The sequence below is a fragment of the Akebia trifoliata genome, chromosome 8 (genome assembly GCF_017979445.1).
Source record: "Akebia trifoliata isolate Shusen 1 chromosome 8, ASM1797944v1, whole genome shotgun sequence".
Taxonomy (NCBI): Eukaryota; Viridiplantae; Streptophyta; class Magnoliopsida; order Ranunculales; family Lardizabalaceae; genus Akebia; species Akebia trifoliata.
The window spans coordinates 42,995,362-43,008,499 of NC_141382.1; the positions used below are offsets into that span (position 1 = coordinate 42,995,362).

General features: G+C 36.0%; 1 protein-coding gene across 1 annotated transcript; it reads right to left on the reverse strand.

Moving 5' to 3' along the window:
* Positions 1–97: 97 nt before the first annotated feature.
* Positions 98–6,443, reverse strand: LOC147396969 (pleiotropic drug resistance protein 1-like). Its single transcript, XM_086452314.1, has 20 exons — positions 5,767–6,443; positions 5,564–5,652; positions 5,388–5,472; positions 5,129–5,288; positions 4,960–5,036; positions 4,796–4,849; positions 4,322–4,714; positions 3,934–4,215; positions 3,539–3,855; positions 3,289–3,449; positions 3,093–3,196; positions 2,878–3,010; positions 2,715–2,795; positions 2,535–2,632; positions 2,116–2,448; positions 1,737–2,027; positions 1,212–1,657; positions 940–1,111; positions 582–836; positions 98–492 (listed from the first exon to the last, which is right to left on the reverse strand). Exons 1-20 carry the CDS (start codon positions 6,265–6,267, stop codon positions 223–225), a joined length of 4,302 nt encoding a protein of 1,433 aa, XP_086308440.1. The 5' UTR covers positions 6,268–6,443; the 3' UTR covers positions 98–222.
* Between the last annotated feature and the right edge of the window lie 6,695 nt (positions 6,444–13,138).

A 13,138-nucleotide genomic window follows, 5' to 3' on the forward strand; every position in this document is an offset into this window, starting at 1 on the left:
TGATACAACTCTAAGGAGTGAAATGCCATGTAGGATAAAGTTAAGGCACATTTATACTTGAGAACAAAAGGCACACACACTCATGCTCACTCTAGACTTGTAGAAATTAAATATCTCCTTTTAAATTGCACAATAGCAGTTGAACACAATGTTACCAATCGGTAACAAACAATGATACACTTCGTAACTCTAGGTTGAAGAACACACATCTCATGTAACTCTTCACCTGGTTTGGAAATTAAGAATGCGAATAGAGTAAGCAAAGACAAATGCAAAGAGTATGGCAAAGCCAACGGTTACGCAGGCAACTACAGGCAGCATATCATAGTGGAAACCAAATGAAGTGCTCAAAAAATCTTTTAAAGGAGGTTGCTCTCCACTGTATGTTAACATGGTTGTCGTCATATCTCCAAACTGGGAAGTCACGAGACCATAGAGCGTCCATGAAACAGGGCAGCCCCAGTAGTACCATCTCCACCACACAGGAATGCTCTGCACATTACCAAGTAGTAAGTTATCGCTCGAGAAGTAGTACATAAATTAGTATATATATATAATAACATGGAATATTTTCCACTCACATTTCTTGGGACAAGGAAGCCAGCGAAGAGCATCCAAACTCCATAAAATGCTGAAGATACAACAGCCGCAAAGGGGGCATTCGGAGTCAAGGCAACGGTCATCATCCCATAATATGTGTAGTATAGGAATGTGAAGTACATGAAGAAGAAGAACCACAGAAACTTGACTAGAGTGCATTGAAAGCCTAGAGTGGAGTAGACAATGACTCCATAGATGATGGATTGCACAAAGACATAGGGAAGCTCCACCAACACCTGAACCCATTGATTCGTAATGTCAAATTTAGTGGATGTAGCTTTGCTCTTTTTGTTTTGAGATTTAAATGATTGATTTTATGAACTTTGAGATTCATTTTACCTGGGCCAAGGCATATGGGAGAGCAGAAAACATTCCTGCCGCTCGTTCTCTATAAAAAACACTCCTCTCAATGTCCACAACTGGCTGAACCGATGATGCATTATTGACACCTAGGAAGATAATCGCGGCATACATGGACCCCAACGCATTCTGAAAATCTTGTTGCCTCTCTCTAATAAGTTGGCGACACCAACCCAATGTAATGAAAAAACTTGAGTTAGTACTTGAAGATTTATTTATTTCAAACTATTTGGTTTAAAGAAATTGCTTACATTTTGCTGCCCATGTTCCAAAATATGCTTCCAAAGAGTACAGCACAAACAAAAGTGAAGAAAAATCGGACGGCATTGTATTGTGGGTTTCGCCAGTACGACCAGTGTTGCTTCCACAAACAGGCTTTGGTCTGAACCCAGAAGTTTTGTGAAAACTTGGTTTCGAAGTTGAGATCTTCAGACCCTGAGTCTGGTTCGTTCAGCTCCTTGATCAGTGCTTTGTTCCTCTGATAAAGAGAGGAGTTGAGATATATTTCTGCAAAATCTACCCCAAGACTATTCTCAGAAGCTAAAGAACTGGCCTCCAACATCCATGTCGCTGGATTGTATCCGGGAGTTATCTTTGGGACCCCTTCAACTGATTCAAAATAGCTGACAAGCCCTTGAGAATGTTTCCCAAGTGGGCCTGCATAAATAACTCGCCCTCCTCGTTTCATAAGAAATAACTGTTCAAGAAAAGCCACCAAACAAAGCTGTTAAGAAGCGTTCGTCACGTCAAAGGTGACTTAAAATTTGAAATCTAACCTCGTCAAAAGACTCAAAGATGTCAATGCTGGGTTGGTGAATGGTGCACACGATAGTCCTCCCTGTGTCAACCGTGTTGCGGACAGTTCGCATCACTATTGCTGCGGCTCGAGCATCAAGACCCGAAGTCGGTTCATCCATGAATATGATAGAAGGATTTGCCACAAGTTCAACAGCAATTGTTAGACGCTTTCTTTGTTCTGTTGAGAGTCCAGTAACACCCGGAACACCGACTAGTGCATCCTTCAAGTCATTTAGTTCAACTAGATTCATCACCTCTCCCACAAACATCTGCATTGTGAGTTTTCATTCTCTATCAATATATATATATATATATATATACTTTCACATTTGGTTGTCGCAATGTTATAAATCCTACCTCTCTTTTTTGTACATCCACGTCATTGGGTAGGCGAAGCCAAGCTGAATAGAGGAGTGACTCGTAAACGGTGAGATTGGGTGAGTGAATGTCATTTTGTTCGCAGTAACCACTAATGCGGGCAAAGGTCTCTTGCTTCTTTGGGTAGCCAGAGATGGTGATCGACCCCTCTATATATCCACCTGTTTTTCTTCCGGCTAATACATCCATTAAGGTGGTCTTTCCAGCACCGCTCACACCCATCAAACACGTTAGGACACCTGGTTTAAAATACCCACTTATTCCATGAAGTAGTTGGAGTCGGTCCTCGTCGACTCCTTGTTGCTTCATTTCCTTCACAGAGCAAACCAAGGAAGAAATGAGTTATTACCTTCTTTTTTATCTTAAAGGGTCAAAATTTTCAGTTCGAGGTCACTTACCGTAGGCATATCAACAAAGTAATTCACATTGTCAAATACCATGGCGAGTGGCTTAAATGGAAACACCATCCCTTTCTTCTCAATCTCATTAGTTTCTCCTGAAAAAACACATTAAGTGCTTTTTGAATCATTTGTTATCTTGATGTTGCGAGGACTGATGTTATTGAAATAATGCTTTACCTTGATCTTGAAATTTGCTATCAGGTTCTTCATTACTAGCTTCGTCCACTTCAGTAATGGATGCTTGAGGCTTGCCAAGAGCTGGAAAGAGAAACTTTGCTAAAAGTTATTGAAGAAACCAACCCAAATTGAAAACTAGAAGAAATTGAGTTTTCGTACTAACGATTTAGATATGCCAACGCTATAGTGTATAGGATGTTGAAGAGAATGTTGTAGGCAAAGAGGGCTACATTTCCAATCCAGTACCATTTCTGGTCCGTAAATATCCCCTTAAGCTTGAGAAGCATCACACCGCCCTGCAAATTATTTCAAATTTCATCTACTAATATTTGTAACTACATTTGCCGACTTAAAGTTCCTTTCATGCTTAAAGCATACCTTACTCCATCGACTTGCTAGGAATTCATTTACTGCAATTGCGTTCTGAGCATACATTAGAGGAGATGCCCAATATCCCCAAAGCCACCAACTATATATGTCCTCTGTTGTTCACAAAGTCAAGAAAGAGAATTTTAGTACAATATAACCACTTGACAAATTATTATATTGTGCAGAAGAATGGAAAGATTTCTACCTCTAGAGACTATGAAACCACCAAGAACAAATATGACAAGTAGCGCAAAAGCTCCAAATGTGTTTGTAACAATCTGATTCCGTCCCAATGCCGCAATGAAACGGAAGAGAGAGAGTGACATTTGATGTAGGTTGAACATTAGGAGCAATTGACAAAGAAATCTGGAAAAAAAACATGTAATAGAATGTTTATGATTTAAAAATACAGAACCAAACCTGAATCACTTTAATTGAGATTAATCAAGACAAACCTTTCGAAGCTTGGTGCCATTCCAATTGTGTAGTAAGTAAGGATGACCCATACTGAAGACTCGATTAGTGACACTGGAATCCTTGTTATAAATGTAGGAAGTGAGTATGCCCATGCTGGAAAGAACATGCAATCTCTCTGCTTGAAGAACACTGGTAACTTCATCAGTGTCAATTGAGCCTCGGCGAGCCCATTAAACATGTTGTTCACTAAACCGAAGAAAAGAACACCCATGTACTTTACCCCATCTTCTGGAGTTTTGTGATCCATCTCTGTTCGTATGAAAACCGTCATTGTTATTATTGCAACCACAGCGATCTGCACCACAAACAAAGAAACAAAATTTTGTTAGCTTTACAATTTCCTTAAAAAGTGGTTTGAGTCTTATTTTCTCACTTGTATAGTTTTAAAGATGTAGATGAATGCACTCCTCTTCATCAACAGAATTTCTCGGTCGAAGCAGGCTTTAAAGAGTTCCATCTTCGTTAGGCCATACTTCTTTCTTATGAGAGCTGCCGGATGACACTTGGACTTGTCATAAGGAACAGAAAGTTCAGATTGTAGATTTTTTCCAACATGGAACGAGCTGAAGGCTTGTGAGAATTCCTTGACGGTAATGTAGCGATATGGTTCTTTTTTGACATACCAATACTGCTTTTGATCTTTCCTCGACGTCACCTAATTTCACAATTCTTTCAATTTAGCTTGCAAGAGTGAATAAGTGAAGACACCTCCACACACACTCACACCAAAAATAAATAAAAATTGGCATAGGAAGCCAAACCTCTTGTAGGAAATCTGCTATGCCTTTCCTCTCCGGACATTTGAACCCCATTGTCTCGAAAAATTCGAGAATGGACTCACGAGGGCCGTGGTAAACTATCTGCCCTTCGCATACAAGTATTACATCATCAAAGATGTTAAATGTTTCCGGTGCAGGTTGGAGGAGAGAGATGACCATTGTGGATTGGAAGACACGGATGATATGCTTGAGACACATGACAATCTGGTAAGTCGTTGAGCTGTCTAGTCCTGTCGATATCTCATCCATGAAGAGAGCTGTTGAAGGACCATTTATCATCTCACCTGTGGTCACTCTCTTCTTCTGCCCTCCTGAAATCCCTCTCCTCATGTTGTCTCCCACCATTGTATCACCACACACTTCTAGCCCAAGTAACTGTTACATTCATGGTCGCTTCGTGAATAAACATCTATTGTTCTATCTGGCTATATATGAATAAATTACAATTTTCCTCACCTTCAAGGTATAATCAGTGACAATGCTGGACTTCTGTCCTTGAATCACTGCTGCCTGAAAAGGAACAAGATAAAGAAAGTGATAAATGATCTTTAGCAAAGCAAATCTAATTCTCTACTTTGAGTCATTTTGTCGATTGTTATTGTTATTAGTAGCCTTTATACCTTCATAAAGAAATCGATATCCGGGTCTGGTTTAATCGATTGATGTTTCTCCCTTCTTGCAAGTTCAGTAAGAACATCTACACAAAGATTTGTCAAGAACATTAACAAGTTGATTTCTACAAACTTTTGCAAGATTTAATGTGGAATCTGTTGGAGATGGAAGATGTACCGTGTCTGTGACCAACACCCTGACATCGAGCAGAGAAATCCAAGGTTTCCCTCACAGTCATGTCTCCGATATGCAGATCATGTTGACTGATGTAAGCCGATGTCCTCTGCGGAACAAACTCCTTGAAGGTATGCCCATTGTAGGTAACACTTCCCGAAACCTACTTTCCATGAAAACAATCGAATAAATGACTAAATTAAAATTGTTTCTATCATCTCTTCTATATTTATGAAACCATAAGATTGTCATTCAGGTCTACCTTGAGATCCTTTTCTAACTTTCCAGCTAGAGCTAACAAAAGGGTAGTTTTCCCCGAACTCGGAGGACCGAGAAGTAGAGTCAGCCTAGACAGTGCAGACACAGATTGCTAATTAGTCTTCTTTTCAAAACAGAAAAAATAGAAAACAAATCTCAAATTGTTTTGAGTCTGTTTACCTTCCAGGTTTGATAACACCGCTTACATCGTTGAGAATTTTTATCGGCTTTTTCTTGCTCTTATAGACCCTAAGAGAGCTTAATAAACTCTGCCAAATCAAAAAATAAAAATAAAAAATTCAAACCCAATTCATTTAAATCATTAGTGTTCCTATTATTAAATAAGCATTTTTTTATTTTAATCTTAATCATCCTTAACTCACCTCAATCATGTTCAAGGTAGCGTTCAATAATGTAGGCATTGCTCTACCACCAAGGTACACCTCCGCGTCGACATGAAGATGTTCATACCTTACTTCAACCTCGGGTAAAGTTATCCCAACTCTATCAATCCGTTCACGTAGCTTTTGCACGAAGAACTCGTTATCATGATCGACAATGTTGACTAATCGATCAAGTAGCTCTTGTCGGGCTTGTAGGCCTACAGTCCTTACGTCAACCTGGTCATGGGTGGCGCGTCCACTCTTGCTTTGGAACAGCTTCAGAGATACGGTGAGTCTGTCATATGTTGGGAGCTTCTCTAATGCAGCCCATTTGAGGTCCTCTTCATCGTCGTCTCTCCTTTGGGTGCTCGCCGTTGTTGCAAAGATGCTCTCACTTCTTTGAAACATTGTTTTGCTTGCGGACCTTAGGCTCCCAGACCTTAGGCTCCCGGATCTCCACCCGTCCACGCTTTCGGGTAACAACCTCATTGATCCTGCCATGATTGATTGATCAATCAATCGAGGAGCTTCACAATTGTGTACTTGTTCTTGTGCTTGTGCTTGTGCTTGTGTTTGTGTTTGTGAAGAAAGGCTTCTATGTATTTATATTTGTATGCATGAACGTTGAAAAACATGAAGGTTTAGGCTTTGGGACAAAGTCGGGGATCAACCCCTCCTTCGCATTTCTTGTTCTTTATATTCATGGAAAATATAGTGTACTTCAAACACTACTATAATTCTATAGTCCCAACTTCATCATCCTCATCAAAATACTACACCAAAAGTTAAAGAATAAATCTTCAATTGTCTAAATCATATATTTTCCTATGGGCATGTGGATTGGTGAACTCGGCGGGCTCCACTTTCCTACCAAACAAGCCGAAAATTCTTCAAATGGGGCCAGAGCTTGCTCGATCATATTGGGCCGAAGTACATCAGATGGTTGTATTAATTCATGTGTGTTGATATATGCTCTCACTTCCTCAATTCATAATATTTCTCTCGTGCATTTAAAATCTTCAACTTGTATATTCCTTCTAATTGGGATTGTAATAGAGAATCTAAAAGGTTTTTTATACCATAATCAATCAATTAAGTGATCATAAAAGAGTCGTAGGTAAAAGATTCCATTGAATTTATTGGGTGGTTAAGATCATCCGGTCAGATTAACATTTTTAGTCTAAGATGTCTTATAGATGGGCCCAATGGATGGTGTGTATAAACTAATATACACATGAGTTTCATAGTGGTAGTATCCAATATTCTCTATTTATTTTCATTTTGTCTCACCACCCACTCGAATCTTATATTTCTTTGAAGATAACGGAAGAGTTGGTTGAAGTTTTAAATCTACTTAATGCAGATCCTCCATTTTGTTTGTTTATTAATGATGGATCTCGGTAGATCTGCTCTCCTCGGGATACATGGATGCACTTCCTCATAAAAAAGTGTATCTTGAGAGAATCATGTATCTCAAGGAGCACAGATCTACGGTTCACGGACTTGTCAAGTCAAAAAATAGTTTGAATATAACACGTGGAGTAGTCAGATTATCACGACTCTTTTATGGAAAGAAAACCATGAAAAAGTTAATTCGATTTAATAGGATCACATGAGATGAAGCCCACATGTAAAGAGCTAAAATATCTGTGGCTGAATGGTTCAAATCATTCACGGCAGTGTTGTCTGTTATCTAACCATTATTGGGACGACAAGAAGACCCAGGATCTGTGGCGCTCAATCCGTGTAGCCCTCTCCCACACTCCACACAAGAGAGAGACTCGCGTTGAAATTAAAATAACGAGTCGTGCACATAGTTTTAAAACTCGGTTTTGCGTCTTGTCCCGTCCATGCCTGATACCGAATTGTTTCGAATGAGTTTTCTAATATCTTTGAGACGTCTAGTCCAAAAGTTTAAAAAATGAACGGGAGATATTAAATCTCGTTCTAAAAATTGACTTGTACGTCCATCTCGTTCATGCCTGATACCGAGACAACTCGAACAATACATCTCGATCTTGGGCGAGTTTTGAAACCATGGTCGTGCGGAGTGACCTCAAGATTGGACCTCAAATCGCACATGAATAAGAATCATAGATGCTTTTTCATTCATATCTTGAGAAAAAGTATTTATGGTTCCCATACAGTTTCTCGTCATGGTGTGCGATATGAGGTCCAATCTTAAGATCACTTCAGCATTATTCTAAAATAACACCTCAGGCCTAGATCTAATTTAAAAAAACTTTTTGTTAGGCATGATCCAACACATTTAAAACGAACGACCTCTGAGTTCTCAATTTCAAGTGGTTAGATTTTCATGTCAACATGACGTGGCACACTTTAAGTCGCCCAAATGCACTACAGGGACTGAGCACTACAGAGGATCCGCTCACGGGTCCAATATGATGTCCCGTTCTTATTTTATAGGATAGGTGTCTACGTGGCATGTTTTAGTTGGTGTCTAAACACCTCGGACTCCCTCAAGCCGTTCACGTGGTCCAATATGTTTATTTCCTAATCCAATTGTGCAACGTAGACACCTGTCGTATCTATAAAAACTAGATACCGTAAGGGATCTGGACTCCAAGAAGAATTAAGAAAGAAAGATTTTATTAACTAGGTTGTCAAGATATTGTCCCAAAAGATAGAGTACATTAATATATCCCACTGATCACACGAAACCCACATGTAAGAGCTAAAACATCTCTAGCTGAAAACTCCAAATCAGTAATTGGAGACTTTGTTTGTTATCTAACCATTATTGGGACAAGAAGAACCATTATTGTTATATACATGGGACATATGTAAAAACAATGGTTTTTCAAAATATGGGTTAGAGGTTTTGGATTGAGTTGATTTTTTGCGAGGATGGTCACTATGATGAGAAGATCATCCTCGCAAAAAATCAGCTCAATCTAAAACTTCTAAATCCATCAAAAGTGATTTACAAATTATTGGCAAAAATTGACAAAAAATCGATGGTCCTCATTCTAAATCACTTTTAATGGGGTTAGACGTTTCAGATTGGACTTTTTTTTTTTAATGATCTTCCCATCATAGAGATCATCCTCACAAAAAATCAGCTCAATCCTGAACTTCTAACCCATATTTTGAAAATTTATTAACATTACATTGTTTTTACATATGTTTTTTCATGTCCCTATATATATATATCGAGACATATCGCTTGAGTCGTCTCGATATCAGGCATGGTTGAGATGGAAAAATAAGTCAATGTATCAAACGAGATTTAAAACCCCACGTTCATTTTTCTCATTTTTGAACGAAATGTCTCAAATGTATCGGAAAACTCATTCGAGATGACTCAGTATTGACATGGACTAGACGAGATGTGAAACCAAGTTTTAAAACCATGGTTGGGTAGGAAGACATCTTGGTCATCTTCTTACCTCTCTTTCTCAATTATCTATCATCATCTCCCAATTAAATTGTGTGGGCTAGCAATAATTATTTTGTGAATTGTCCTTATGATGAGTACTGTTACGACGTGTTGAAATTTCCCAACGGCAACAGTATTGTTACAATGTGTTAAAATGATGGGTATAAGTGTATTATAGGGAGACATATAAAGCTCCAAACTAGCCTTACTAATATTGTAAGATTTCAAATCTTACTAAGGGCCTTTTTCAACGCCTCAGCCTTCTAAATTTCATAAAAAAAGCTAATATTCAAAACAAAACAAAACAAAATTTTGAGCTTGATCCAAGATGTTGAAAATTGAAGGCTCCTAAACTTCCAATTTTAAAATTAAAATTCAACGGTGAAAATCAGCTTCTTTTTGAAAATTTCATTTTCAAACTTCTTAGTATTTTGTCCTCTACAATCATGTGGCATTAGATCATGTGTTAGGAATACGATGCTACAATACTATGCAATCATGAAATTTTATTTGCTTTAGTGAGGAAAGTGTTCTTCTAATATGAAGCAGACTGGACTTCTTAAAGCCTCTTGAAACAGAGAGAGAGATGAAAATAGGAAAGATCTGTTTGTGAAATTACTTCAATATGACAAATATAGTGTAATCAATGTGGGTTCAACAATCCTTTTAAGATTTGAAATTTAAAAAAATAAATATGTGGACAGAGAACGGGCAAGAGAGAGAGAAACTCGTTTTTTAATAAGTTATGTGCTTCTACGTTAATGTGCATCAGGTGCGTACGCCAAAAGTCCGTCAAATTATTAGTACTCTTACTAATGTTTTGTTTGAAAAAATTGTATGTAAAGTTGATAATGCTGAATTAAGTTACTGAAGCTGGGAGAAAATTGTTGTTGTTGCTAAAACAATTTGTTAAATTGAGTATATTGTTTTGTAACATGCTGTCTAATTGTGATGTCAATATGTTAAACTGTGTGGTAACCTATTGTCTAAAATTTGCTGGATGAAATTAAAAATAATATTAAAAAAAAAAAATTATCTATCTCATATAAGTTATAATATGTTAATAATAAGTATAAACATAAATTTTAATATTAAAAAATAAAATTCAATTTCATTTTGTCTTTACTAACATATTTGATGTTTATCAAATAAAAAATAGATAATTAAATAAAATATTACATCATCATGTATATTTGACATTATAAATCTGCTAAGCAATCTCATCTCGTACAATATTCATATCAGCAATCAATTCATTATCAACTTTATTTGGTGTCGTATTAGACACGCCTCCTTATCAATGTCAACATTTTTCTCATATTGTATAAACCAACTATCAGTAACTAATTGTTTTCGGATAAAATTATGTAATACATTACACACATATACAATACATGTCACAGTACAAAAGAGTATGAAGTCATCCGTTTCAAAATCAAAAATCGTTTCTTTAGTACATCGAATAACGTTTAATAATGTTTATACTTGAAGAGTAATAATAATTGAACTACTTCTTTTTCATTCTTGACCCATTTCCTCTACGGAAATTATGTATGTAATACCATGTATTATTATATGGTGCAAGATATCTTCGTATATTTTGATAACTCGCATCAACCATGTAATACAATTAAGATTTTTTTAGTAAATTTAAATTATCTTAATGTGCATAAAAATATTAAAAATAAGAAAATAAAATAATGTTTCATTACCAACAAGAGGATGCAGGAAATTTAAACTTGAATCACTAAGCACAAATTGAAAGACTCATTAATCGTGTGCCGAACCTTCCCACCTAACTAAAACAAAAGTGAACTGCATGTCAAATGAATAAATAGCCAAGACATTTTGTGTACATTCAGTCTTTCTTCCTGATCGAAATGGTATTTATTTGTTAAACGATATAATTACAAGTATATGAGTCTCATCGATTGCACTCACGCAATCCTATTTTATTTAAAAGTAAACATTAAATAATTATTATGTTTTTTATTATATTAATTCAAATATTATATAATCAATTATCTTAAATTATAGAAAATATCGTCAATATACTAATATTTTTGGTGATGTGATGCTCAAGTCGAGTATTTTTATTAAGTCAACAAAACTATATAATGCTTGCAACTCATGATAAAAATATCGACTTATCGTTTTACTAGAATGTTGGAACCTATCCTAACTATTTATATTCCTAATATTATGTCTAACTATATATAAAAATAAAATTAGAATTATTCTTCAACTCTCACAACTCTACTATCTTGAAACAATCATCTATCTCTCAAAAATAACATAATCTAATGAAGACATATTTATCTATACGAAAATTGTTGTAGCAAGTCATTAGGTTGTCTGAATCAAATATTTCTCAGACATATGAATCACTAAAAAGTAGTGAAGTCTAATATGGTTTCTTCATGCGTTGATTCTTTATATGGTAGTAATGTTGTAGTAAAATAAAAAATTAAATTGTCTTCTTTGTGCTAACATTCATCTGTTATTACATATATGCAAATCACATAATTATAAACATATAACAATTCATAATCATCCAATCATATATAGTTTAAATAAAAATAAAAAAGTTAAACACAAACATTTCTATCACCCATAACATAAAATTATTAAGTAAAAAACGCATGTAAAAATTAAATAAACTAAAGTAGTGTCTTCTAACAACTATGATAATAAAAAAATATATCATTATTCTATTATAGCATTTAAGAAATTGTAATCATAAATCTACCCTATCTGCAAAAGATTGTCCATCATAAAATCTCATGAGTCTCTTCAAACTTCATTTTAATTCACTCTAATGCAGACATGCTATCAATATCCATCAATTCAACAAGAATCTCTCTGTTAAAAGATTCTTTAAATAATTTGTCAACTAAAAACATATATACCAATCCACACTGATCAAGAGACCATGTCAATTTGATTCGGTTCTCAGTTCAAGACTTGTAAAAAATCAAATCAAACTTTCTATAAAATCAAACAAAATTGAGAATCGAACCCTCAGGTAATAAATAGATATATATTAATTTAGAGTCGGGATCCCTTGACTCCTAAAAATGACTCATGAAAAAAACACATGATCACAACCCTTTAAATGTAAAATCCAATTATTGAGATTTATCCTCGAGATAAGTATCTCTAAGATTTGTGTTATCAAGATACTTATAAATCTCAACCATTGGATTTTGTATTTAAAGGCAAGGACGGAGCTGGTTGGGGACAATTGCCCCCACAGAACTTTGAGACACCCCCATATTTTCAACTAATTACATGCCCTATTTGTCCCTACTCCCTCAGCTCTCTCTCTTTCGCCAGTTGCCCTCACACCCTCACCTCCTTCCAATTTTTGCCACCCCCTTCAATTTTTTGTTGTTGATGACATTGTCTCTTGCCCAGGCCTTCTCATATACTAATTGAAAATGACCTAAATATCCTTTTCTTCAACTTCTAATAAAAAAATCTCTGAATTTCTCCCTAAAATCATTCATCTTCAAGTTTTTCAATTATACAACTAACCCTAGTTTGCCCCCATTACAAGAAAATCCTGGCTCCGCCCCTATTTAAAGGGTTGGGATCATATGTTTTTTTCATGAGTCATTTTTAGGAGTCAACGGATCCCAATCCATTAAATTATTATGAATTATTTTAGTAGTTAGAAGGGATGCATAGAGTAATGCTTATATTTATGGATTATTTAATGACTCTTTTATATGAATTAGTTAATGATTTATTATATGAAATTTTATATTTATTATGCATATATTTTTTCAATTAAAAATAGATTAATGTTGGAGTGACCTTAGTGAGAGACACACGGGGACATCTTAACATAGTGGCGCACCCCTGCCCATAGATGCGTTTCCTCTTAGATACAAGCAAAATGCATCTACGAACATGCACTCACCACCATGTCAAGGTGTCCTCGTTGAGGTCACTCTAACACAACTCTTA